The sequence below is a fragment of the Sinohyriopsis cumingii genome, chromosome 5, assembly GCF_028554795.1.
Source record: "Sinohyriopsis cumingii isolate HCF-2022 chromosome 5, ASM2855479v2, whole genome shotgun sequence".
Taxonomy (NCBI): Eukaryota; Metazoa; Mollusca; class Bivalvia; order Unionida; family Unionidae; genus Sinohyriopsis; species Sinohyriopsis cumingii.
Window position 1 is genome coordinate 151335507 of NC_142965.1, and position 26696 is coordinate 151362202.

Here is a 26696-nt window from a genome sequence, read left to right on the forward strand (position 1 = left end):
TCCATCCATACATATATACATACATACATATATACATACATACATACATACATACATACATACATACACACGTATTGACTTGGGTATTTTGTTCCTCATACACCCTTATATGACGGCCCCCAAAATGTGACTAACTAGGAAAAACGGAAATAGTTTCCTAACTGTAACACAATACGTCGTTTCTATAAATATGTGGCATGACATTATGTAAGATATCGTTTAAAAAGGTTTAATTATATTTTGCATGATTGCAAACAGAATTACTATCCGGATTCAAGCAAGTGTTCACCAAGCGGATCCTCATGAATCAGAAAGAACAATAGCATCCAATTACGTCATAGGACCGGAATTGCTTCTGTGGTTACCTATCCTGTTTCTCTGTGTATATAAAGCCAGAGATATAGCACAGACGGAATAATGAACCAAGAATCGAAATCGCTGCAGAACTCTAAATAGAGAAGGAAAAGAGATAACTGCCGAAACCACTAATTGTCAAGTGTTACAGGAGGACTGGTGTATAAACAAAGAGACACATAACAAAACAAAAACAAATTACATTACAGAAGAGAAGAAGAGAACCAATCTATACTTTGGAAGAGGACTAACAACCATGCACTTACGTGTTGCTGGATTTTTGTTTTTCTGTGTAAGTATTGTGCCATACTTTAATGTGTCATGATTATATTACAAACAGAACTTTAACAATCTAACTGAAAAATCATTAGTTGTTAGATAAATTTCATGGTAATTGCTTGTACTTTGACAATCTAATAGAATAACTCATCACAGAGTTAATTGATCATTCCACAGTATTTATCTGGTACTTTGTCAATCCGGTGTACGTGAAGTCTCTTGTCAATAAATTTGACGTGAGACTACATTTGACTACATCTAATTTCAGTCATCTTATTATTAGTCATGGAGACATTACAAATAAAAATAAACTTTGATTCTTTATTCTTGTACTGCGAATGCAAGAACTATGTGAAGATTATAACTTATTCATTATCAGATATATTTCCTCCTTGATGATTGTTTTATAATTGTGTCTAGAGTAGTGTTCATTTCTTATTACGTTGTTCTATGACATTGGTATTAATTGTTGATATTGTATTCCTATGTTATATGGCATTGGTGTTGGTTGTTGAAATCTTTTAAGTTTGTTGTATGGCATTGTTAGTGATTGTTGATATCTTATTAGGTTGTTCTATGTCATAAGTGTTGATTGTTTGTATCTTATTAGGTTATTGTATGGCATTGGTGCAATGGACAGAAAATACCAGAGGAATTACAGAAGTACGACATTACCCCTCCAAACATGTTTGGACGAGAATCTCCGACAAACAAAACCATGGATCAGCTCATTATGGAAGCTATGGGAGGCCTCAAAGGTGGGTAACAAACATATACATTGTAATTTTATACTTAATTGTATCACAATCAATCCTAGAGTAGGTTAAATATGGTAGAACTCAGATTAAAGTGTTATTACAATCCGGTCAAATGGTGTATATCTCCTTTATATCTATTACAACATTAGGTGTCTCCGAAATATCACAGCCCGATAACTTTCCTGTAATTATCAGGCACAACAACAACAACAACACAACAACAAAAAACAAAAATTATAGAAACAGTATTAAGTTTTACGCAAGTTTACACACAATAATTTCGAAACAAAGTTTTATTTCATGAAAATGCATTTGAAAAGTGTTATAAACATTGAACAGAAAATATACAAAAGCTATGCTACGTAGATAAGAAATTTAATATACATTTTGTACATAGCTACATGATTGGCTGTATTGATGATCATTTGATGCAAAGTCAAGACTTAAATAGGATTTTTATACTGATGAAACTCATACGATTTATGCAAAATTGTATATTAGAAACCTCACATGCTGTATAAATGGTGTATTAGGAGCCTCACATGCTGTAGAAATGGTGTATTAGGAGCCTCACATGCTGTATAAATGGTGTATTAGGAGCTTCACATGCTGTAGAAATGGTGTATTTGGAGCCTCACATGCTGTAGAAATGGTGTATTAGGAGCCTCACATGCTGTAGAAATGGTGTATTAGGAGCCTCACATGCTGTAGAAATGGTGTATTAGGAGCCTCACATGCTGTAGAAATGGTGTATTAGGAACCTCTCAAGCTATAGAAATTGCGTATTAAGATGGTATAAATACTGTATTATTAACTTCACAACCTGTTCAAATGTTGTATTAGGAACCTACACACTGTAGAAATGGCGTATTAAGAACCAAACAAACTGTAGAAATGGCGTATTAAGAACCAAACAAACTGTAGAAATGGCGTATTAAGAACCAAACAAACTATAGAAATGGCATATTAAGAACAATACAGTCTATAGAGACGTCGTATTAAGAAATTCATAAACTGTAGAAATGGCGAATCAAGAACTCATAAGCTGTAGATACACTCTAGTACGAACTTCACTAACTGTAGGCATATTACGAACCTCACAAACAGTCGAAATGCCTTGTTAAGAACCTCACAAACAGTAAAATGTTTTTCAATTCAATAAAGGCTTTGAATCTAAACTAAATAATCTAAGTTTCTCAAAACTTGGGTGGTCTTATTGGCTAGGGTTTATTTTTTACTTCTTTGAATAAAAATCGACATTATCATTTATATTATATCCAAATTTTGTGTAGTGAATATATTAGCTTTCAACATAGAATGGGAATTACTGGTCTTTAGTAAGAAAATTTTCCAGTAATTTTCTTAAAGATTTATATTGTATCAGAGAGAGAGAGAGAGAATATAACGGTATGGAATTTAACAATTCAATCTGTATGTTTTGAATTTGTTTTTTTAGGTGCCCTCAGTTTAAAAACTATAAATGGTGGCATCCTTATGGAACTGGACATGTTATTGTCCAAACAACAATACTACAATCTTTATGAGCAACCGAACAGGTATGTTAAATGTCGGGGGAAAGTCCAAATTTTCCAATGTCGTGTTAGTAAAAGCCAATTCTCTGACAAGAAACGGAATTAACAATGTTTTCCTCCATATCCTCGCTACCATCTTTCTTCCTCCTCATTTTCATCTGCTACAGCTTCTTCGTTTTGTTGAATTTTCTTTCAAACTTACTTGAAAAAGATGGCAAAAGAGAATAATGAATAGAGATCAAACCAGATTTGTATTGAATATATTGTACATTTTCTGTAAAGTACGGCGACATAAATTGAAGTAGATGTATCTAGCATGTACGTCTATGTGAATCTTGCAGACATGAATAAATATGAAATAATTATCAACTCCGGCAGCTTATTTATATGAGTTATCCACTTGAAAAATACGCTGTAATGTGTTTGAAAACTTATAAACAATAGTTATCTAAAATATAGGTTATGTTTAAGTCAGATAATCTATTGACACCCATCTGTATATATATATATATATATATATATATATATATATATATATATATATATATATATATATATATATAATTTCTTGCAGCAGTACACTGATTCGAAGTAAGCGTAAAGCTATTCGCGATCCAATCTATCGTTGGACAAACGGAGAAATTCCATATCGTTTCTACCCTGGACATTTCAGTAAGTTAACGTTGATGTAAAGAAGAACCATGCGTTATAGATCTAATCAGGGAAATGGTATATTCCTTGAAAGGTTTCCTAATTAGCAATAACATTTTTAATCTACTCTGTTCGACAAAATAATTGTTGGGGAATAATAAGTGTCAAACAATTTCGTACGGATTGTTTCTTACATATACCAATGTATGTGTTCTTTCGATTAGGGATGGGTGCTTTATGACGCAAAAACACTATCGAAGCGTGTTAGCACAAGTTGTCTAATTTCCGTTAATGTTTGCAACAATCGTCACCGGTTTCTACACAATCAATAGAGAATGACCCACCCCCACCCCCCGAACAAAAAAAAAACCACTGAAGGGAGAAAAAAAATCTACTGAGACCCACACATTGACGGAAATTAGTCAAATTACCATAAGAGAGTAATGGTAATAATACACTTAGACAACACAGAGTAGCGGATTTAAGACAACGAAGACTAACGGAAATAAACAATAGATGGATAGATAATAAGGGAAATAAGACCTTTGAGGCACATAAAGTAACGGAAATCGGACAACTTTAGGAACAGATATAAGACATCTCAAGCCCAAACATCAGTAAAAGGCCAACTGAAGTCCACGTTATAGTGGATATAAGACGAAATCGCATAGTTTCCGTTTATGTTTAAAAATAGCACGTGCAAACGTTACATAACAATATCTGATAGAAGTTAAAGTATCGTCAATGCTATATCAAGAATAGAATTTCACATCCATGCTCATTGTATATACAAAAATATCACACTTGTTGTTTAACAAATTTTGCCACTAACTGAAAGTGATTATACTACTGTCATAATGTTTGATATATATTTAACATCCATACAATATTCTCTACATGCCATTTCAATAGCAAAGGGACACTTACACATTTGTACACTGTACACATTGTATGTTGTATAGATCAGAGAGATCAGTACATGGTTCGGCAAGCTATGACAGAATGGGAGCGTTACACGTGTCTACGATTTAAGGAGGCCACGTCTTCTGACAGCAATGTTATCGTTTTCCGTAACTCTGAAGGGTAAGACAATGACGATGAAAACACAATGAAATCTCTCCAGTTTTTGAATCTGGCAACTCGGAATTGCTGTATAATCAGAAAGAATATTTGAGCATTTGCTATTAAACTCATTCGATTGGACGTGATTACAGGCATATATTAATATTCGGAGAGATTTTTAAATTCAGATATTTCATACCTTTTATTTCCTCTTTTGAAAACGTATGATCTAGACTGGTCCTAGACAGTTTAGAAGTTCTAATTAATCACTCGATTGTGTATTGTATTCTCTCTCTTTGTATATATATATATATATATATATATATATATATATATATATATATATATATATATATATATATATATAAGGCTAATTATTTTATTTTTAATCACATTATTTGGATTCCAAGAGATTATTTTTCCCTTGAAATACTTGTGTTCTAAATTCTTTCCTGGACAAAGACAGTTATCAAAGTTATACATAATTCAAACTGGAATGTTATTTTCAGTAATTCAACAAAAAAAATGTTGACACTTCCGTGCGACGCTGACCACAGCATATGTCGTCGCCTTCCATTTTGGATTTCATCGGGACTCGAACTCAGTTTCATTTAGGACTATTTATTACAATGACTTCTATTTTTAATCCTTGGATTATTTTTGGATTTGATTTGTAGAAACGTATTTTCGTTTTCTCATTTGTATCTTGTTTTTCTAAGGAACTAAATTATTTGTTAAATTTTACAAAGCTTGTTTTCTTCGCTTTTGTTTCTTCTAGTTACGTTTTGTAAGAGCCTAAACACGTAACACAATAAAAAGTACATTTTTGGGTGTTTGCAATATCCAGTATATTTCTGCCTTCCAGGAAAATACAGCTACTTAATACTCGTTTCCTATTCTTTCCAGCTGCTACTCACAGTTGGGAATGGTCGGTGGACAGCAGGTGGTTTCCTTATCCTTAGCTGGGTGTAGATATGTAAGTACCAGTTATTAGGTTTTTAACACACGTATAAACTCACACACACTGGACAGCAATACTTTGTTCATGTTGGTTTTGTTTGCTGCTGCAGGATGGTCCCAATCTGACAAGTCGGATGTCCAGATAATTTACACTGCACATTTATAGGACCATGAGCCCTTCAAGTGGACTCAAGTTAAAATATCATGAGAGATAAATTTGTATTGATCTAAATATTTCCAAAATGGCAGCCTTGATTTTGCTATATCTGATATACTATCCTGTGTTTTCAATATCAATATACATGCATGAAAGGTGAGGAATGCAGGAGTCGATTATTATACAAAACTGCTTGAAATAAATTTTAACGTAAAGTCTAAAAATCGTTATGAAATGAATTGTTAAGTCTGTGCAGATTGGAAAGTGATTATTAGGTTAAAGGAAAAAAAAAACCATTATAATATTTAATATATATCTTTATTATACAGACAGGATTGTACTTACACGAGATTGGGCATGCGATTGGTCTCGTGCACGAACACCAGCTGCCGAACAGAGACGATTATGTTGAGATCCTTACGGACAACGTGCAGCCCGATCTGTTGGACCAGTTCACCAAGTACACATCACAGGCCGTTGACCAGATGAATGTCCCCTACGAATACTCTTCTGTAATGCATTACGGTGTCACCGTAAGTGGTTATTTTCTTAATATTCTCAACCAACTCTCGTAGATCTTGTATTCTCTGTATAATGTATATATGTGTGGAAATAGGTACACGAACATGCATACAAACACAAACGCATTCACACACACACACACACACACACACACACACACACACACACTACAGGTTTAAAGAAAGGAGATATGGTAGCATATCGAGGAGCTTGGTAAATACATTAGAATATTTAAAGAAGGTAACCAGATTTGTTCAAGACTTCGTTTGGTCTGGTCTAGTGCATCTATGATTAATATATGAACTCTAATTTACGTCTTACGATGATTATACTATGTTGGTTGGTTGGTGTGTGTGTGTGTGTGTGTGTGTGTCAATGTGTGTGTGTGTGTGTGTAAACGTTTCATACAGATACACATGTTACAGCATTGTCTCTGATCTCTAGTGTAACCGTCTGCTTGTTTCATGGGTACGTCTTTTGTCGGTGATCTCACTCGGAACATACTCGTCATTTGTCAGCCAAAGTTCTTCAGACCAAGATAACATCACGGATGACGTGATCTTGACAGAAATACATACTAGACATAGGGGGCCAACATAATTTATCGATGTATAAAGAATGGAAGTAAAATGGCGGACAGATGATCGACATATTCTTTTCCTTTCTTTTTTCTTTCTCTCTTTATCAATACCGTGTTCATGTGAGACTGATTCTAATATGGGACATACACCTTTTGCCTGTATCAGATCACAGACGAGTAGAATGTATTTTCATTATATCATCCATTCAGGCATTCTCCAAGGGTGGAGGGTTGAAAACAATACGTGTTAAGTACCCAGAGAAAGAGGCTAGCATAGGAGAAGTGTACATGAAAGAGCTGTCATTCACAGATGTAGAAATCGTAAACAAAATGTACAAATGTCCCGGTAAGTACTGAATTTTTCTGATTATAGAATTTGAAATATAATGCGATTGACTAATTTCAACTTTACTCAGCTGATGATTTTGATTTAAAATACAATGATCACATTAAATATTGGCATACGTTTTACTTAAAAAATTAACGACTTTATTTCAAACATTTAAAATGTAACGGTATACCGTCCAGGTTGTAAGTAAGATGCTTGAAACAAATTGAATACAAAATAGGTTTGTAAAATGAAAACAAAATACATTTAAAAATGATATTTCTTTAATCCATAAACTTGTCCCTATATTTTATGTGATGTGGTACTAGCATTCGAAGTTCAAAATACGTGAATATAAGTAAGTGCAAGTAATTAAAAGTAATTTTGTTACCTCTTTTTTCCAGCAAAGTGTAATCCAAGCATTCAGTGTTCGGGTGGCTACATTGATGAAAACTGCCGCTGTGTTTGCAAAGATGGCTCTCAGGACTGTCAGATCGGGGGAGGAATACAACCTTCAGGTAGTAAATAATAAGTAATACATATATATATGATACGGTATGACTTTAAATACAAAGAACTGAACCTACTGTTTGAAGGGAATTGGTAAATAAGATGGGTTTCCGACACAAGAAGGAAAATATAAAAGTCCAAGTATCAGCAGACTGAGTTCCTATTCTTTTGTTCAACATGCTTAAGAGTTTTTAAAACCTCTGTGTATCTCCCTGGGTATTAGGGGCGAAGTATAATGTCATTTGCACCCTTCTAGTATGTCGTAATAATGTACCCTCTCCCCACCCCCACCCCCCCCCAAATATTAGGGGGTGAAGTAGATTATGGCATTTGCATCCTGCTACTATTTCGTTAGAATGTATCCCCCTGCATACTAGAGGGTGTAGTTTGTGCCTGTTTCACTCGTCTTCCATATCGTAAGATGTATCCCCCTCCATACTAGAGGGTGTGAAATATGCCCGTTGCACTCGACTTCCATGTCGTATGAGGCGGTTAGTAGTGGGAACATTTTTGAGATGGGTTGTCTCCCGTAATGTTGTTCTCATCTATAAGGTCTGAAACGTTTTAGATGAAATATGTAGACAAAATTCTACATAACTCTTAAAGAATTTTATCTTATTTGTCTATGTCTCTGTATATCCGTTTTGGATATCTAAACGTATTCCGCACTAAATATCCAGGATCGTACTGCTGTGTCGTTAAACCCTATCCATCTATCCATGTATACATACATCCTACATACCTTTGTATAAAGATTCCACTTTTTTGGGAGCAGTATTTTGAAGAGAAGACAGACGCACACACTCAGATATATATATATATATATATATATATATATATATATATATATATATATATATATATATATATATATATATATATATATATATAGAGAGAGAGAGAGAGAGAGAGAGAGAGAGAGAGAGAGAGAGGACAATACGAAGATGAATCCACGATACAGAAATATCAAGAAATGGTTTTGAAGGAATCAGAAGAATAAAGTGACGTAATTGTGACTTCCCCGATCTCCTACACAAAAGACTATGGAAAATATTAAACTATTGAAATAATAGAAGTAACATTCCTTTTGAAAGCAACTGATAAAATCAACGGAATGTATACATGCTATTTGAAATCTTTAGTGACTTACAATCAGCCGTAAATCGGCCGTGCAGGGTATATGTTGATGAAAATTTATTAGACCTTATTTAATACCATCCTACTGAATAATGTACGTTCATAGTCTTCAGCTTGTACCAACAGCACTGATGTCGAAATAGTCATTCAGCTATTATCCTATGGACGTTGAGAGACACGGTACTTATTCCAATACTGTAGTATGAATGACCCTTACTAGGAGATGGTCATTCCATTACTTTAGTATATAATTACCCTTACTAGGAGATAGCCACTCCATTACTTTAGTATATAATTACCATTGCTAGGAGATCGATATGACATGATTGCGCACACCCATAACGTTGTAAAAATATCCATTTTCATTTGAAGCTAAACGCGCACAACATTTTAAAATCCGTTATCATTAATGACGTTGCAATACATAAATGTATACCTTGATTAGAAAGGCACATGGATTTAGTTTATTGAGAAAATTAAGGAAACAGAAAAGCTACTTAATATGTGGCAAGTTCTAGGGGGTTAATATTTTCTGATAAAATAACGGAACAAAGAGAAAATGAGAAAACTGACATCATAGGAATTGTATTGGGAATTATTGTTTAGTGACAGAATGAATAAAAATTGCAGAAACCGACGTCAGAGGTGCAAGGCAGTTTAGGTTGCTTTTATTGCTGACCATCTAAAGGCAATACTGTCCCTTTAGGATACAATAGTCAGAAGGGCAAAGTCCGAAATTCGTAGTTTCCACTTAAGAGTATATGTATTATTTATACGGTAAGATGAAATTAAATCTTCCCTTTCCTCGATGAATATCTAAACGATAGATCAGGAACTACTTTGCACTGTGAAATGTTGTATTATGGGTAGGCACTACTTTGCGCAGTGGAACATTGCAAGATGGACAGGTACTATTTTGCACTGTAGAATGTTGTAATATGCACAAGTAATTCTTTGCACTGCGGAATGTTTTAAGACTGGCCGATACTACTTTGTACTTTGCAATGGTGTAAGATGGATATACACTACTTTGCACTTTAGAATGGTGGAAGGTGGATAGATACTACTTTGCACTTTAGAGTGGATTAAGATGGATATACACTATTTGCACTTTAGAGTGGATTAAGATGGATATACACTACTTTGCACTTTAGAATGGTGGACGGTGGCTAGACACTACTTTGCACTTTAGAGTGAATTAAGATGGATAGACACTAATATGTACTTTAGAATGGATTAAGATGGGCTGGCACTACTTTGCACCATAGAATGTTAGTATCTTTGTCAAAATATTCGCAATCAACTACCCAACAAAGTTCATTATCACGAAACACAACTATGAGAAAATATACCCATACTACCATATTAACTTCTTTATCATAACGTGTCTTCAATTCAATGCGTGTTTACCTGTTATTTGTAGACTTATGTTCTGTATTATAGGTACATGTGGTGTAAACACGTATGGCGATAGCTGGAAATGCTTTGTGTGGGCGCAACACGGCCAATGTGAGTCAAACCCCTCCTTCATGACCAAATCATGTGCCAAGGCCTGTGGTCCTTGTATTCTCAAGAGAAAGCCAGGTAAAGACGTTCTGAAGGAATCTATATTTATAAACATTCGTCATCCTGTTGCTTAAAAAGCTTGAATGCATTTCATAGTATATAAATCATAATGCACATTCATGGTGACATCACATCTCACACGTGACACAAATCGTATTACTCGATGCTATATAAAAGTATTCGATTTTATGATTTTTAGCATGAAAGAAACAGTGTGTAATTTCTCAATATGAAGTTTGCATTCATATTTGCTGCGTTTTATTTATTGTAATTATTTCTAAAATATCAGTTTAGTAGTTAGTGTGTAAAACCGGTCTTATCTTTTCTTCGCAAATAAACTGTTAAATTACAATGTTTACATTTTTTGTTGAAAGGTAATATTAACCGTTGTTAGTAAAATGATTATATGCTTAGAGTACAAACTTAAATACTTTTATAGGGACATGTGCTAAAATGTATCCCAGTGACAAATGTCTGAAGTGGGCAACTCGTGGTGATTGCCTGACCAATACAGAATGGATGAGTAACTACTGCTGTGGGACATGTACAAACAGTAGCACTGGAAGTAAGTGTCTCAATATACTCTCACACTGAGCAAGGGTAATTACAGCTAATCATTTTATACATCTAGCATGACATTTCTTTGTTTTACATCACCTTGTGTTGTATTTGTTGTTACTTACTTTGATGTGGCCAGATACACAGTAGTGTTTCAAACTATTTACCCTTTGAAAGTGTCTGTATGACTGCATCTAAAGGGCGTGAGAACATTTCTTCAATGGAGGTAACTTATAAATCCGTATTACGGAACATATGCTTAATAGTAATTATATACAATTTCCCCGCTATCAACGTTTATGTTCTCGCAAATAGGGCTTTTCTATTTCAAAGACAAAATCAGCTTAATATTGTAGAAAAAAAGACGAAATTGTAATTTGAAGAAACAGAATTCATTTTTGTTCCTTTAATATACAAACACCGTGCTGAGGACAATTATCAGCGTTTGGACCCATACAGAAGACAATAATGATCACATAATTAGGAGGGAATTTATTCTTAAATTTATTATTTTAAACGTTGCTTCAAATCTCAGAAATAACCTTCGGACTTTCATTGTCCCTAATTGGTTATGCGACACACATAGTTTAATTTTTCCGAATTGGTTATGCTTCACACATAGTCATGGTCCCTAATTGGTTATGCTACACACATAGTGTGTATAATATTAACATATAAACACTTTTACCATTGTGTAAAAGTTATTATTTTCCTTTAAAGAAATTTGAGTCAAGAATAGCAATAAGTATTAAGTATTTATTTCTTATTTTTTTAAAAATATATTTAAAATCTTCAGGAAGTAATGACTTTATAATTTTAATACACGAGTGAGGATAAGGTCTGAGCAAACCAAATGATTTCACTCCCTGGAACAAGCTTGCGTTTCGCCACTTTTCCGATAATGAACTTGTTTCACTTTGTCGATTGGTTGGCCTTTTGGTAAATACGTTGAAGTCTGTGTTGTTTGCCATTGTGACAGGGTAACTGATTTTGAAATTACTTTTCCAGCTGGATGCCAAAACAAACACAGTAATTCCATCGAGTGTGACCGTTGGGCTGTCGAAGGTGAATGCGAGGCTAATCCTCTGTGGATGATTCCAAATTGTCAGAAGTCGTGCCGTGCATGTGACAAACCAATACCCACACAAGAGCCAGCCACAACTCCCGCTCCGGATATTGGTGTGTTAATTACGAAACAATAATATCATTCTGTTTGGATTATAATTAATAAATTGTAGAAACAATATGTGCAGTAAAAAGTGTCGAAGTCATCGTTTTAAACTTACGTCACGATGGATAATTTGATATGATACTATTTTCAGGAAGTAATCTTGTTTAGTGAAAATGATTTAAACAATGTAATACATAAACTTGTATCATCTTTATAGTGAATAATGTTCATGTTGGATCAGACGTATTGAAAGACAACCTTATATTATTTTAAAGTGAACATAATATTAGTGCTAGCTATCGGAAACGAATATTTAAGTTGGAATGAAATAACTATTTCGAGAAACTACTGACAAAAGTACGAATATTCATTTTTCCAAAAGCTGAACAATGACACTATACCACCTATTTCCTGGCTCTGTATTTAGAACGCTATTTTTTATTGGCACTCTAGAGTCATTATCGTATCAATATGCCGTTGTGCATACATACATCCATACAGACACACATACATACATACATACATACATACATTCCTCCGACTTCCGGGAAAAGTTTCAATCAGTTACCTTTAAAAAAGAAGTATGAAAGAATGATGCTATCAGGAATGGAAAGACGAGAGAAGTGTCAAAGTTAATTTTTCTAACAATAATAAAAAATACATTATAATATGGAGATTTTAAAATAATGCCTCCATTATTGTAAGAAAATATCGCTTCTCTTGATTTTTTTCCCACCAGAGTTGTGGTTAAAATAAATTTGAGTAAAGACACAAGAAAAAGATTAAAACTAAAACATGCATCACAAAGAAGTAATCATATTTAGTATTACTGTTATACAACTTAATAAGAAAAATATAAGATATACAAAACGTGGCCTATTTTCTGAGTGTTGCATAACATATTACACCGGGTTTTAAATAAACCTTCCGCTTTTCAGGAAACTGTACAGACAAGCACGACGCATTTCAGTGTCAGAGCTGGGCTCGGGCAGGGGAATGTGACAAGAATCCAACGTGGATGGTACCAAATTGCCAAAGAGCTTGTGGAAAATGTTCTTTATCCGGTAGGAAATTACTAGAATGCATAATCGGGCTTGATGCCATTGTGCTGGCACTATATTTTTACATTTCGACTGGTTCTAACTTGCCCCCATCCCCCCGGTTTTGATTTTCCAGTTAAACTAGTATACTTATAGTTTCAAAAACCCAGACCATTTGACCAGTCACTAGAAGCCCTTTTGGAATAATCCTTTATCCGCCCATTATTGATTAGATTGTAGTTTTCTGCGTTTAAGATCCGTATAACAGTCCTTGTGCATACGAATACATGAAAGACAATTATTCAGAAGCTGACGAGTATGCAATTATTACCCAAGCGTTAAAGTTTTCCGTCTTCATCAACTTCTTCCAAGTGGGTATTTTGATAGTACCATCACACATCTGCGTAAGTTCGAGTCTCGGTCTCGGCCAGTGAGGGTACGTGAGAAAGATTGTCAGTATCTTCTCGTTGGTCGGTGGTTCTTTCTGGGGTTTTCATCCCACATCCTCCAACATTTATAGAGACCGACATGTATATCATATATTGTGATGAAAAATGGCTTTAAACCCTATAACACCAACAACAACAACTTGGATAGAAAATATGTACTCAGTTGATTTCAAAGACTTCAAGTTTCATTGCAGTCAAAAACTTCATGTGCCTTGTAGTTTTTGTTCATTATTGGCAGTCACTGCAATCAATAAAATAAAACCACGTGTCTTGAGTGAAAATACATGTGCTAAATTGTATTGTGTGTTGTAACCGAAATGTCTATATACGAATAGAATAGCATCAGTTTACCACGACATATGTTGTTAAATTTTGAGATCTGCTGTTTAAGAAGAAAACGAATGGGAAGGTCATTAATTCTGCACTTTTACCTTGATAGTAAAATACGACTTCTACAACACCACGTTTATTGTTTGACTTTTACTACTAATAAATTTCCACCTATTTGAGAATAACAACTTCTGTGTAACATGCGATATTAACCGTTACTAACGTCAATGCTTAGTTTTGGAAATTAGTCTTTGACGACAAGTCTGTCTTGTCTTAAGAAGCCCCTGAATTATATAATTGTTTACTATATCATACTTATTGTATATTTATTTTAATTTTAATTTACTATTGATTAAATCATAAAAATTTAAAATTAGAATCTAAATTTAATTTTAAATTATTTATAGTCATTATATTATAATAATTTTGTAATTTTATTTGTCATTAGTATTATAATTTTATTCTATTTAATTAATTTCGTTAATATTTTTATTTACTTATTATTATTATTATTATTACAAATGGATCCTTCGGCTTCCACTGTCAATGTCTATCGCCAACTTGTTTTGAAATATTAACCTGCTATAATCAATCGTGGTTATACTAGATTTCATTTATGATCAAGCTAGGGTCCCTTTTTGTCTGCTTCGTGGAGTTGATTTCATTAATTGTGGGATCTTCCTATATTGGCACCTTGCATTATTAAAACTTGATTAACATTCCACCAAAATGCACACGTTGTCCAACATCTCGATTTTTTAATGAAAATACTACATTCTTTAAATAGGTTGCATCAATTTATACGATGACTTTGAATGTGATATCTGGGCCGCAAGTCGGGAATGTGATAAAAACCCTGGTTGGATGCTGGTGAACTGCAGGAAGAGCTGTGGGCAATGTAACAACAATACCACTAACACTTCAACAACGAAAAGTTCAGCATCTACAACAGCATTGCCATCAACAACCAGGAACAGTACACAAAGTAAGTTTAATGAGAAAACGTTTGAATAAATCAAATTCATGGCAAGTATATAGTCTTCCTCGTAGTCTCCATCTCCGAGATCGTAAAGTCCCACTCGACCTTGAGAATAAAATAAGTCTCATAAGGAGGTACATTGTCATACAATTAATAATTTATTATAGCAAATTTGAAGACTATACACTACGAGCACACGTTTGTTTCCTTCTGTTTACTTGTTGCTGTTTCTCACTTTGATGGAAATACATTTGCTACTATACAAAATGTCACTGGACATCTGCTTCAGATACGCCCAACGTAAATTGTTGGTTCGACAGCTGGTTCTTATACGCCCAAGCGTTACTTGTTGGCTCGATAGGTGGTTTAGAAACGTGCAAACGTTAAACATTTTCCTATTCATAACTGCCGAACAGTTGCCTCTTGAGTATCCTATTCATTCCAAACCAGATTAAGTCTCATACAAATATGTGATTTCCCTCGCAAATGTTGCAAAAATAGTTATGATTTTTGGGACAATCAACATTAAAAAAATATGACGACACGAAACTAATCTTATATGAAACTAATTTATTTCATAATTCTTCAATGTAATTTGAAATTTGTTGCATTGATTAAATGGACTAAACTTGTCATTAGTTACCTAAATTGGAAGCATCAAGACGTTATATTAACATGGACCGTTTATATCCTATTTTTGACTTTTACTACTAATAAATTTCCACCTATATCCTATCTTATACGCCTAAACGTAACTTGTTGGCTCCATAGCTGGTTCAGAAACGTGCAAACGTTAAACATTTGCCTATTCCAAACTGCTGAACAGTTACTTCTGGGGTTTCATATTCCCTCCAAATTAGACGAAGGCATATGTGATTTCCCTAGCGAACGTTGTAAACAATAGTTACGGCTTTTTGGACAATCTACATTAACATAACATGAAGACACGAAACTAATCATAGGTCAAAATGATTCATTTTATTATGCTTCAATGTAACGTGAAATATGATGCATTGATTAAATGGAAGAAACTTCTCATTAATTATCTAACTATGAAGCATCAAGACGTTAGATTAACATGGACCGTTTATATCCTATTAGATACTTTTTTAAGTATGGTGCAAATGGTAAAAATGGGGATGAATGCTTCAGCAACAGGATGTACCCATTGTTAAGAATCAAACTAATTCCCTTATGTACATAATGCTGTATACAATAATGGTCACTTTTATGTGTTGATTTACAGCTGTTTGTACAAACAAGTATCAGGACAACAAACTATGTGACACTTGGGCGAAGGCCGGACAGTGTAATGCGAATACCTGGATGATTCAGAATTGTGCAAGGTCATGTGACAGATGTTCCGGGACAGAAACGACAACACCCCGTCCAATCACCAAACTAACAACACAAAAATCAATTGGTGAATATTATGTTTCAATATTTTCAAAATCCAAAATAGGCAGAAGTAGATAAAGAGATGCATTGATAGATAGAGATATATAAATATAGGTAGTTAGTTTGATTGGTATTTAGATAAAACCGACATCCATTATATATTGGCATTATCTGTTCAAATAAACACAGAGATGAGTTGGTTTTTATTATACAGGTACATGTATATCCTGGAGAAATTCAACATCATTTCGCCTATGATAGAGTTCAATAAAAGAATATGTAAATTACTTTGTTTCAGCTAAATACTTAACCAAGCCACTGTCGTTGACTCAATGCTCACGCTTGACATTTTGTGTGTGTGTGCTGCGTAGCGACAACATCAGAAACGTGTATTTCATTCGTTTGAAAGTCTTTAATATATACTAATATTGAATATGAATTTAAATTAGATTTGTTAGTCACTGAATTTACTGCATTTTCCTATGCCAGGAGAACATTGTAACTAATTAATGTAATTTCTAGTCATCCATTTTATTCTGTGTGCGTGTATTTCTTGCTTAACGTGTTCTAAATTTGATTCCACAACAGGTGAATGTAAAAATCTGCTCAGCGATAGCAGGTCTTGTGACGCATGGGCAAAATCAGGGTACTGCAAGACGAATCAGTATGTGACAATAAATTGTGCTAAATCGTGTGGCAATTGTTCTGATCAAGGTCTGTCGACATCAAGCAATGTACGATTCGCTAATACCATAGTGAAGACAACGAATGAAAAACCACTGATAAGTAAAGTGAATGAGGAAGCACCTGCTGACGATCCAACTGGTAAGATATGATGAGTGTCATAGCAATGCATTTGTATCGGTGAGTTCGGGAATGGGAGCGAAAACGTATCTGTATGTTTGGGATTGGATGTGTAAGTGTATCAATGTGTTTGGGCTCGGGTATTTAAGTATATCTGTGTGATTTGGCATGGTCGTGTATGCGGATCTGTATTTATCACGGCGTGGATGGCAGCGGTTCATTCTGTATTTACAAGTGTGTTAATTTGTTTCCGTGCTTAGGCATGAGTGCGTTTGCACATTTGTGTCTGTTTGGGTATGCGTAGCTACGGCTAAGTGTGACTGTTACAAGTGTGTAAGTTTATCTTAGTATTTGGGTATGGGTCTGAGTGCGTATATGTGTGTATTTGGCATAGGTGGCACGGCTAAGAGTGACTGTTGCAAATGTATAAGTGTGTTATTGTGTTTGGCCGTGTGTGTGTATGCGTAGCTGTGTTTATTTGGGCATGATTTTGTTTGAATATCTGTGTTGTTTTGGGCATGGGTGTGTATGTGGATCTGTACATATTATGGCATGGGTGGCGACGGCTAAGATTTGTATTACATAAAGCATTACCTCTTTGAGAACTATAAACTGAACAAGCTGATACGTTAATAATACATGTCTTCTAATCCATGCTTAGTCTTTGTTTTGTTCTTTTGAAGTCATTTTAATATTTCTTAAAAATTGTTTCCATGGAGGTGAACAAACCATGAGTCAATTATCTATACTATTTAGGTGGTTGTAGAGACGAGAAGGATACCTGTGTAACCTGGGCTAGATATGGTTTCTGTGATAATAACAGAGATCAAGCAGTACGATTGTGTCCAAAAACATGCAATCTCTGTGTTCAGCGTCAGGGGTAAGACTTTCTTCTCTATTTTATTATTATTTGTTATTATTTTATTATTATTTGGAATCTTATTCTTTTAAACAGTTATCTTTTCTTTGGATTAGGTAAAAACATTTTGATTAAGTTTTAGGATGGAAATGTTTGCGTCAAAAATCAAAGCAAAGCACTAAACATTTAATCATCAGAAATGTACATGATAAAGCATCCTTCTAGATAAAGTATAGTCAACAATGCTTTAAGTGCACGCATGTTCGTATATGAAGCATGAAAACGTTTCTGCATATTAATCAAATGAGAATACCATTCTTCATTTCTTTCTTTGCTTCAATAGTACCATACAAACGTGAGACAATATGTAAGAATGATTTAGTCTATTTGCGTTGGATGGTAATTTAGTCTACGTATCCTCGGTGATGATATAGTCTATTTATGACGAGTGTTGACTGATTCATGTTTTGCTGGATGATAGTCAGACAGATGCTCCATACAATTATTAATACTTTGGTAAAATCATTCAACATTTTAATAGCGTAGGTATTGCCTTTATGAATAATGTTAGGTAGAAGTGCATTGTATGCACGCTCTCATATATCGATACTGCAAAATAATTATAATGGACTAATTTTATGCCATGACAGGTTATTGTTGAGTTGCTATGGTAACCCTACAGAGCTTTAACTCAATGTTTAATAATAGAATCAGTATCAAATATATCAGCGTGAGAACAATTTAAAAGCGGCACCTCCACAGTGGCGATATCACATTTGTAATCACTTTCATTTTCTACTTAGAAAATATGTATTCCCTTAGATAATATATATTTTCAATATCTGAGTAATTTTTCGTGTTTACTTTCTTCTTTATCGTTTTCAACTTTTTCTTATTCTTCTTCTTCTTCTTCTCTCTCTCTCTCTCTGTTTCTTTATACACCTTAAGAACATTAAACACGTTACATGTGCCAACATTGTCAGTAGGGGAAAGTTTCCGTGTTGGAATGTGATAAAAATTCAAACAATAACACAACGATTTTAAAGTTGCGGTAAAGTTTGAAATTTTAAATCAATAGATTTTCTCAAATGTGAATTATTTTAAAACATTTGTTTGTCGAGACAACCATGTGCTTTTAACTCGGCAATAAGATTTTTTCGTATGGTCATCCGGTTGACGTCTGTGCTTATTGAAAGTGGTTATACCCTTCCCTTAGTTTGTAAAGTTTTGATAAATCAGGCATGTGATACTGCTGATTGCAAACTGAAATACTGAAATAAAATCACTGTCATAGTGTGGTGTTAGCGTCTGTCACCGAGCGAGACCACCGATTCTCAAGGCTACGTAACTCAGATTTGGACGAAGAAACAGCAAAATAAAAATAAAAACTAGAACACTTATTATAACCGTTAGTTTAAGATCTTATTGTCTAAAGGCTGTTAGATTCGACTGATCACTGTCATATACGACGGAACACTGTCAGATACGACTGAACACTGTCAGACACGACGGAATGCTGTCAGATAAGACCATATATTGATGCTCTACTCCAGTAATATTTGCAGTACCAATTCTCGTAGTAAACGTGTCCATGTAAAGAATTACAATATTTGAGGAACAATTATATGCAGTAATACGGTTTGCTTGGTTGTTGTGTTAACTACATCGACACCGAAATAATGCGAACATTTAATGGAAATGAGTTTTGCAGCCTTCACATCTGTAATAAAATAATACGAGTTTTGCAACCTTCACATCTGTAATAAAAGTATCCATGAATTTTGCAACCTTCACATCTGTAATAAAATAATACATGAGTTTTGAGTACTATATCTTAAATAGATTCAGAAACGTATTTTGTTCTTGAAGTCGAAGCTCTGCGTACCGTTACTCGTGGCTTTGTTACTCGACACAATGTAATGTTTGAATTAAATTTGTGAAATTTTCTCTATATCTATTGTCTTTTAAAAAACCCTACAACAAATTCTATTTAATCAAACCTACCCGGCATAGCCTTTTGGTTAGCAACGGACTGTAGTGCAATATAATCATCGTAATGAGATTAAGATTTTTGTAATTGAATATATTAGTCTACGTGATATACGTGAATCAATATATTACTCAGTAACTGTTGTAACTTCATTTCTTAGATTAGCTATTATATATCGTCAGCACACTTACTGCATTTGAGTTTTAAATCGTTCACATAATGTCGACCTTTATCTGGACAGCAGTCAACTGTACATTAACATGGACTCAAATCATTAGAGTATCAATTTCATGGTTTATTTTATTTAGACCATTTTGAAGTAACACCTGTCTTTTTTTTCCTTGCATTTCAGACTGCTACTACGATAATACAGTGTTTGAAACGAGACCAGTTTAGTCAGAATCCATTCTACACGAATACTTGCTGCGAATCAAATGACGTGTGCCCAGTATGTTGAAACAAAAGTCAGACAGTATATTAGGAAAACCTTGCGTTAATTAGAAGCAAGACCTTAAGCATTTTGTTTCATCTTTAGATGAATCGTGGCCACATTTTTAGTGTTATCTGTAATCGCCATCTCATTATCTAGCAACTATTCCAATGAGCGGCAAATTATATTTTCCTTCTTTTTCTGACGTATTATTTTGTGAGTTTTAGCATCTTTTAAATATTTATTACATCTTTATTCATTATTTTAACTCATATGAATGAAACAATACTTATCTCAATTAAATTGTTTCGTTCCTAATTATACTTTAGGTATATAATTATGTTTATCAGTAATTAGTTACTTTAATCATTCTCAGACACTTAAAAATGAACAAAAACGAGGTACATCCAATACTCAGGACTTTGTTGTATCCTTAGTTCTGGTAGATATGCGATTGTTTTGTTCTAATCATTAAGGTTGTATCTTTTTTGACATGATTTCGCCGTGCATTTTGTTCTTCTGTTTGTTCATTTGTGGAGTTGTGTGTATCCGCATAAATGTCTGTATCATGAATACCACCGAGGACATAAATTTGAAACCATAGAGGGATGGAAGTGTTTTAAAAATTGGTGTTACATCTCAATACTACCGATGCATATCTTTGTGTTTGGTAGACGGGGATTGGAAATGATTATGAGTGGGGAAAGATTGGCATTTCGGTGTCTTACTTCACTGCAAAACAGATGGGTTATTTAGTTGCTAAAATATGGATTGAAGTGCTTTCCTAATAAACGGCACTACACGGTAGGCAACTTGGCTTGATCCGATGGTGGGATTCGACCAACTTTCTTCCGTCTTGAGTCAGGCATGCCACCTACTGAATCACCGTGGATTCTTTTCTATTAGTTCTCTCGTGCGACATGCAGGATAACTCTTTTGATCTATCCCGCATTGTCCATCCCGTGAGGAAATGTTTTAAACCAGTGGATAAATAACCGAAAATATGCAAATGTATGTTTTTGGATCAAGGTGAGATGAATTATTTTCGAATATACAAAATCAAAGAAATCGCCAAAATATGTGTTTAGCAATACATTTTTTTTTTACTAGAAAAAAAACAACATTTTTTCATATTTGTGTTTTTTATATTTCTTAAAAAATATTTTATTTATTGGTGAATAAAGAACATATATTTCGCCTTGGATCCTTTACGTTATTGTTTTCTGTTTCCAAATTAACGTTGTGCCAAGCCAATGTTTAAAGAGAATATTTCAGTGATAAAACCAAAAACTGAATCACTATGACTACGCACGTGACAAGAAAATCCTGAAAATAATTAAGAGACAAGAAAATAATTGCAACAACTCAGTATTATTATTGTGCTTTAAACTGAAACCAAACAAGTATTTAATTCATTTAAATTTAAACCAAACTCGCATTTAATTAATTCAAATTTAAACAGACATGTATTTAATTACATTAAAAATTAAATGAAAAATGTATTAAACTAATTTAAATGTATACCCAGCATGTATTTAATATATTGAAATTTAAACAAACATGTATTTCATTCATTTAAATTTAAAGGAAACATTTATTTAATTACATTAATATAAGTTGAAGTGTATTTTAGGTAGAGCTACTAATAATTACGTTCCCACAAACATCAGATGACGTTGTGTTGGACCTTTTACAATGTATCGTTATTAATGGAATTAAGTGTCCATTTCTTCTCTGGAAAAAAGAAACGTAATTGTCTTTTTTATTCTGTTTACTTGACGTGTTGTTATAATTATTTATTGCTGCAGATTATGCAACGTATTTGCGACATTTCTTATCTTCTGCTGGTATCTGTGTAACATTATTTCATCGTTTAATTGTAGAATGATAAACATTGTTTTTGTTAATTTTTCACGGATGCCTTATTTTTGTGGAAGACGGGCTGCAGGCAAAGATATCAGAAATAAGAGCACGCTCGACATAACTTCATGGAAATTACATTAAACATTAAAATCGGTTGTTTATAAGAATTCGAATCGAATATTAACGCGTTCTTCTCGTTCGAGTCGGGAATTGGGCGCCGTATTCGTCCTTGTGTCCAAATATGTTGACACATTTCGACTTCTTGTTTTCATTGCAAAATATCTACATATAACCTCTTCAGATCTTCACTGGTATCTCTTGTTTTCTTTCAAAGAAAACCACTATAATGTCTCTTAAAACTGATTGAGACGTCATTAGTTTTTAACATCTCTGAAAGCATTGACTCTCAGAATCTATACATTTCACGAATCAAAAAACTATATACTCGGTAAAATAATATTATATTATATTTCTTTTAAGTTTAAATTTTATTTAATGTTTTTACTTGTCCTTAAAACATTAACAAAGAAATACAATTTATAAAAGCTGGCTTGGGAAGAAGACTTTCTTGTATTAGTCATAACAGTGTAGAGAATGTATAGGTTTTATAACGCACACGATTCTGAAGTTCAAAATAAATAAAATGAAAGCCCGCACAAACAGTATACATTATATAATGATAGACGATTTAAAACGGTGAGGAAAGAAATCGAGGTTTTCGCTTAATTTCATGAAAAAATGTTTTCCCCATGGGACAATGCAATACACATACGTACACGGACGCAAACAAGCACACACAGTCAAGAGGAAAACAAAGGTTATGTATACTTTGACGAGGAGAACATGGATTATCCAGAATACAGATGAGGTCAAGACTGAGAATTAAACTGAACAAAAGCAACAATAATAAACAATTAGTTACATGCCTCAAAGAAAACATAGCACATACGTGCAGAGTAAACAAGAGAGAACGAGTTTCCATAAAAGCAATAACCGGATCATTTCATTTAAGCCAAGTTCAGTACGTGTTGTTAACCGCAGCATGGGATATATTTGTTCATTTTGGCTACGTTCATTTTCTATACATTGTGAGTTTACTCAATGGACAACTTTTCGAAGGAGAGAACTGAGTGTCTAGCTTAGTTAAAATGGTCACTATCATTATACACTCGCAAATCATTTGTGGCTAACCATACATCGGTATTGATGCTTTGGAATATTGCTAATTGGTTAATATTGCAGCAGTCTGTTTGTGGCTATTTTCGTCATGAATTGAGAAAATATTACTACTACTACTACTACTTCTATTAATACTGCAAGATGCATTCATATCTTTTTTTCTCGTAGGTACACTTTTTCCAGAATATGTCACGACCGGAATAAAAAGTGATGCGCCCCATTAGATGGCTTTAACAATTTGACGTAAATAACTAGTTCACGCAGTCAGTAAAGCAGATTCTTGTCTCCATACTCCATCCAAATGTTTAATTATTTTGTTCGAATTCTTCACAGATTCTTGTCCCCATTTTAGGTTTGTACATTAATCTTCTATCACATTTTATTCTTTAGCTTCAACTATTTCATGTTATGTACTTCTTGTATGTGCAATGATGCAAATATTATTTGTTTCACACCTGAACATTATACTGGAAAATAGATGTACAATTTAAAGCTCTCTACGCTCCACAGCAACTCGTGAAAATACTGAGATTTTCATCCACTCGATGAATTATATCCGTTATTCACTCGTTTCAAGCAAATATCCTCTATATTATCAAAAATTTAGATAAAAGACTGGAGTGAATATAACAAACACATTGGGATGAGATTTATTCACTAATATTTTTCCACAAGGAAATTAATAATTAAATGTGTCTAATTGAATAAGAAGTGTTATAGGAGTGAACTATTTAGATTTGTTTAAAAATGTAACAGAAAAGACACATAGACCCACAGCAACACACGCTTAGTCGTACATGTACACAAAGACCCACATATACACACACTGTAGCCCACACACACACACTTAGACACACATATAGACACATATAGACCCACAGCAGGAGAGGGGGCGAACAGACCGACTTTGGAAGCGTCAGAAAACTGAAATAAGACTTCTAACTAAAAATATTTCGAGCTGAACATTTGCTTGAGGACTCCGGTTAATTAGAAAACTCGCGAGATTACAAAAAACGAACCAACTTGAGGTCATGGCCCCCTCTGCTGCTATTAATCTATCCAAATATTTTATCGAGTCCGTTTCGATATCGTGTTCTAGGATCGTGCAAATTTATTGTTATAAATCCATGCGGAGTAGCTTGCGCTCGTGAAGAGAAGTTTCTGAATTTAATTATATCCATGTCACCGCTGCACCAGGTTTGATGAATATTTCGCAACGTGTGTGTATCAACTCCATTAAACATGACTAAAATATTACAGTTATCTCTGATCACTTATTTGTGTGTATCGTTGAGTAACATAAATAACATCGGTGTTTTTATGTCTACCTCGAGAAAAAATCCTAGCTGGATTTGATTGTTTGTCCAGCATCACATCGTCGTATACAACTAAATTATTAATAAATCCGTCTATGGAATCAACTGATGGTGCTTCATCAATATCAGTTATAAACACGTTATCCGCGTTTTCATTAAAATCCTTAAGCACATTATAACATCGTTGATCATCAACTGACGGGGCTAACAAATACAATTTATCCCACTTTAACCATCTCATTATAAGACTGAGTAACAACTGTGTCTTTCCACTTCCAGATGGTCCTATTATTATCATTCTAATTGAATTTGGTAACGCAGGATGGTGCTTGACAGGTTCTCGTTTTCTTGTCGCTGAAAAATCAATTATATCCATGCTGTATAAAATATCTATGAATTTATATTGTGTGAAGTGCAGGATGCGTACCCATACGGATACACTGACAACTATTACCACAAAAAATAACAGATCAGCGGTTACGGGTAAGTGTACGCGGTGTGGTTCAAAGAAATTTAAATTTATTTCCGGTGATAATTCAGGGACAAAGTCAGCGTTAAAAAAAGCAACGAGGAGGTGATATTGCAGTAAAATTAACAAAATTACCCGGGACTGCGTGGGCTAAATACCCAAGAGAAAAACATCTACCAGGATATAATTATTGCGGTCCTGGTACTCGACTTGATATCAGGCTTGATAATCAGGATCAACCAAAACCAGGCGAGGAACGAATAAACGCTATTGATCGAGCTTGTCATGCTCATGATGTTGCGTATGAAAGCAATGATCTACAACATAGGCATATTGCAGATGTGAAATTAATTCATGCGCTAGATTCTATAAAAAATAAAAATATCAAAGAAAAATTAGCTAATTGGTTAGTAAGATCCGCGATGAAAGGTAAATTAGCGCTAGGTGCTGGTAATATATAAAATGGAATCGATTTGTTATTCACCAATTGGATACTGGAAGGGTAAAGCAGCAATTAGTAAACTCGCTGATGTAGCAGCGGTTAGACATTCTATTACTAAAGCGTGGTTATCCAAACAGGCAATATGGCAAATTTATCTACCGCGTCCTAAGCAAATTCGATTTGCACATTTCAGTGTCAGTGTTCCTAATGAAGTTCATCAAGCTGATATTCTGTTTTTACCACATGATACTGTACGTAGAAAAACGTATAAATACGCGCTAACTGTTGTTGATGTTGCAAGTAGATATAAAGATGCAGAACCGCTATCAACGAAAACAGGAACTGAGGTAGCTGATGCTTTTAAACGAATTTATCAACGAGGTGGTCTGCGATGGCCACAGCTGCTACAAGTTGATCCTGGCAAGGAATTTCTTGGTCCTGTATCATCGTTAATGAAGCAACATAATACCAAAGTACGACGAGGACATACTGCAATTCATCGTGATCAGGCAATTGTTGAACGATTTAATCGAACACTTGCTGAGCGGTTATTTGGATATCAATACGCGAAGGAATTTATTCAGGATACGAGATCTCGTGAATGGGTGGCAAGATTACCAAATGTGATAACTGCATTAAATAATGAGATTACTCGAACGACCAACATGAAACCTATTGATGCAATTACAAAAAAGAATATGCCTACACAACAACGTGATTTTTCAGCACAACCATTATTAGGTAATATCACTGTCAGGTATTTATACGAGCCCAGTGAACTTGAAGGCGGTAAAAAAGAGCGACTGATCCTATTTGGAGTGTTACCACACATAAGAAATCCACCGTGACAAGATCTTCAGGTAGACCCGCAATCTACAGACTGGATTCAACTGCTCCTCAACGTGGATTTGTACGTGAACAATTACAGATAATTCCCGATAACACACAATTACCACCCAAATCACTTAACTAGCACTGGTGCCAGCACCCTGACGTCGATTACATTCAAGACAGTTCAACATG

At 34.2% G+C, this 26696-nt stretch overlaps 1 protein-coding gene across 2 annotated transcripts; it reads left to right on the forward strand.

The window, feature by feature from the left end:
- The first annotated feature begins 399 nt into the window (after positions 1–399).
- Positions 400–21608, forward strand: LOC149800466 (uncharacterized). 2 transcript variants are annotated; one of them, XM_089960093.1, is made up of 18 exons: positions 400–646; positions 1244–1391; positions 2848–2947; positions 3498–3595; positions 4537–4657; positions 5543–5612; positions 6083–6286; positions 7066–7201; positions 7588–7701; positions 10274–10414; positions 10836–10961; positions 11963–12133; positions 13064–13189; positions 14732–14929; positions 16170–16346; positions 16910–17146; positions 17882–18005; positions 20327–21608. In XM_089960093.1, exons 1-18 carry the CDS (start codon positions 611–613, stop codon positions 20340–20342), a joined length of 2343 nt encoding a protein of 780 aa, XP_089816219.1. In that variant the 5' UTR covers positions 400–610; the 3' UTR covers positions 20343–21608. The 2 variants fall into 2 exon arrangements, with proteins under 2 accessions (XP_089816219.1, XP_089816220.1); XM_089960094.1 differs by having other exon boundaries at positions 3501–3595.
- Positions 21609–26696: the final 5088 nt, after the last annotated feature.

Bases quoted from the DNA above. Each gene is read 5' to 3' on its own strand.
- LOC149800466 (XM_089960093.1), top strand. From the start codon at position 611: ATGCACTTACGTGTTGCTGGATTTTTGTTTTTCTGT. The intron at 1,392-2,847 runs GTGGGTAACAAA...TTGTTTTTTTAG, and splicing joins AGCTATGGGAGGCCTCAAAG to GTGCCCTCAGTTTAAAAACT. The intron at 14,930-16,169 runs GTAAGTTTAATG...GTTGATTTACAG, and splicing joins AACCAGGAACAGTACACAAA to CTGTTTGTACAAACAAGTAT.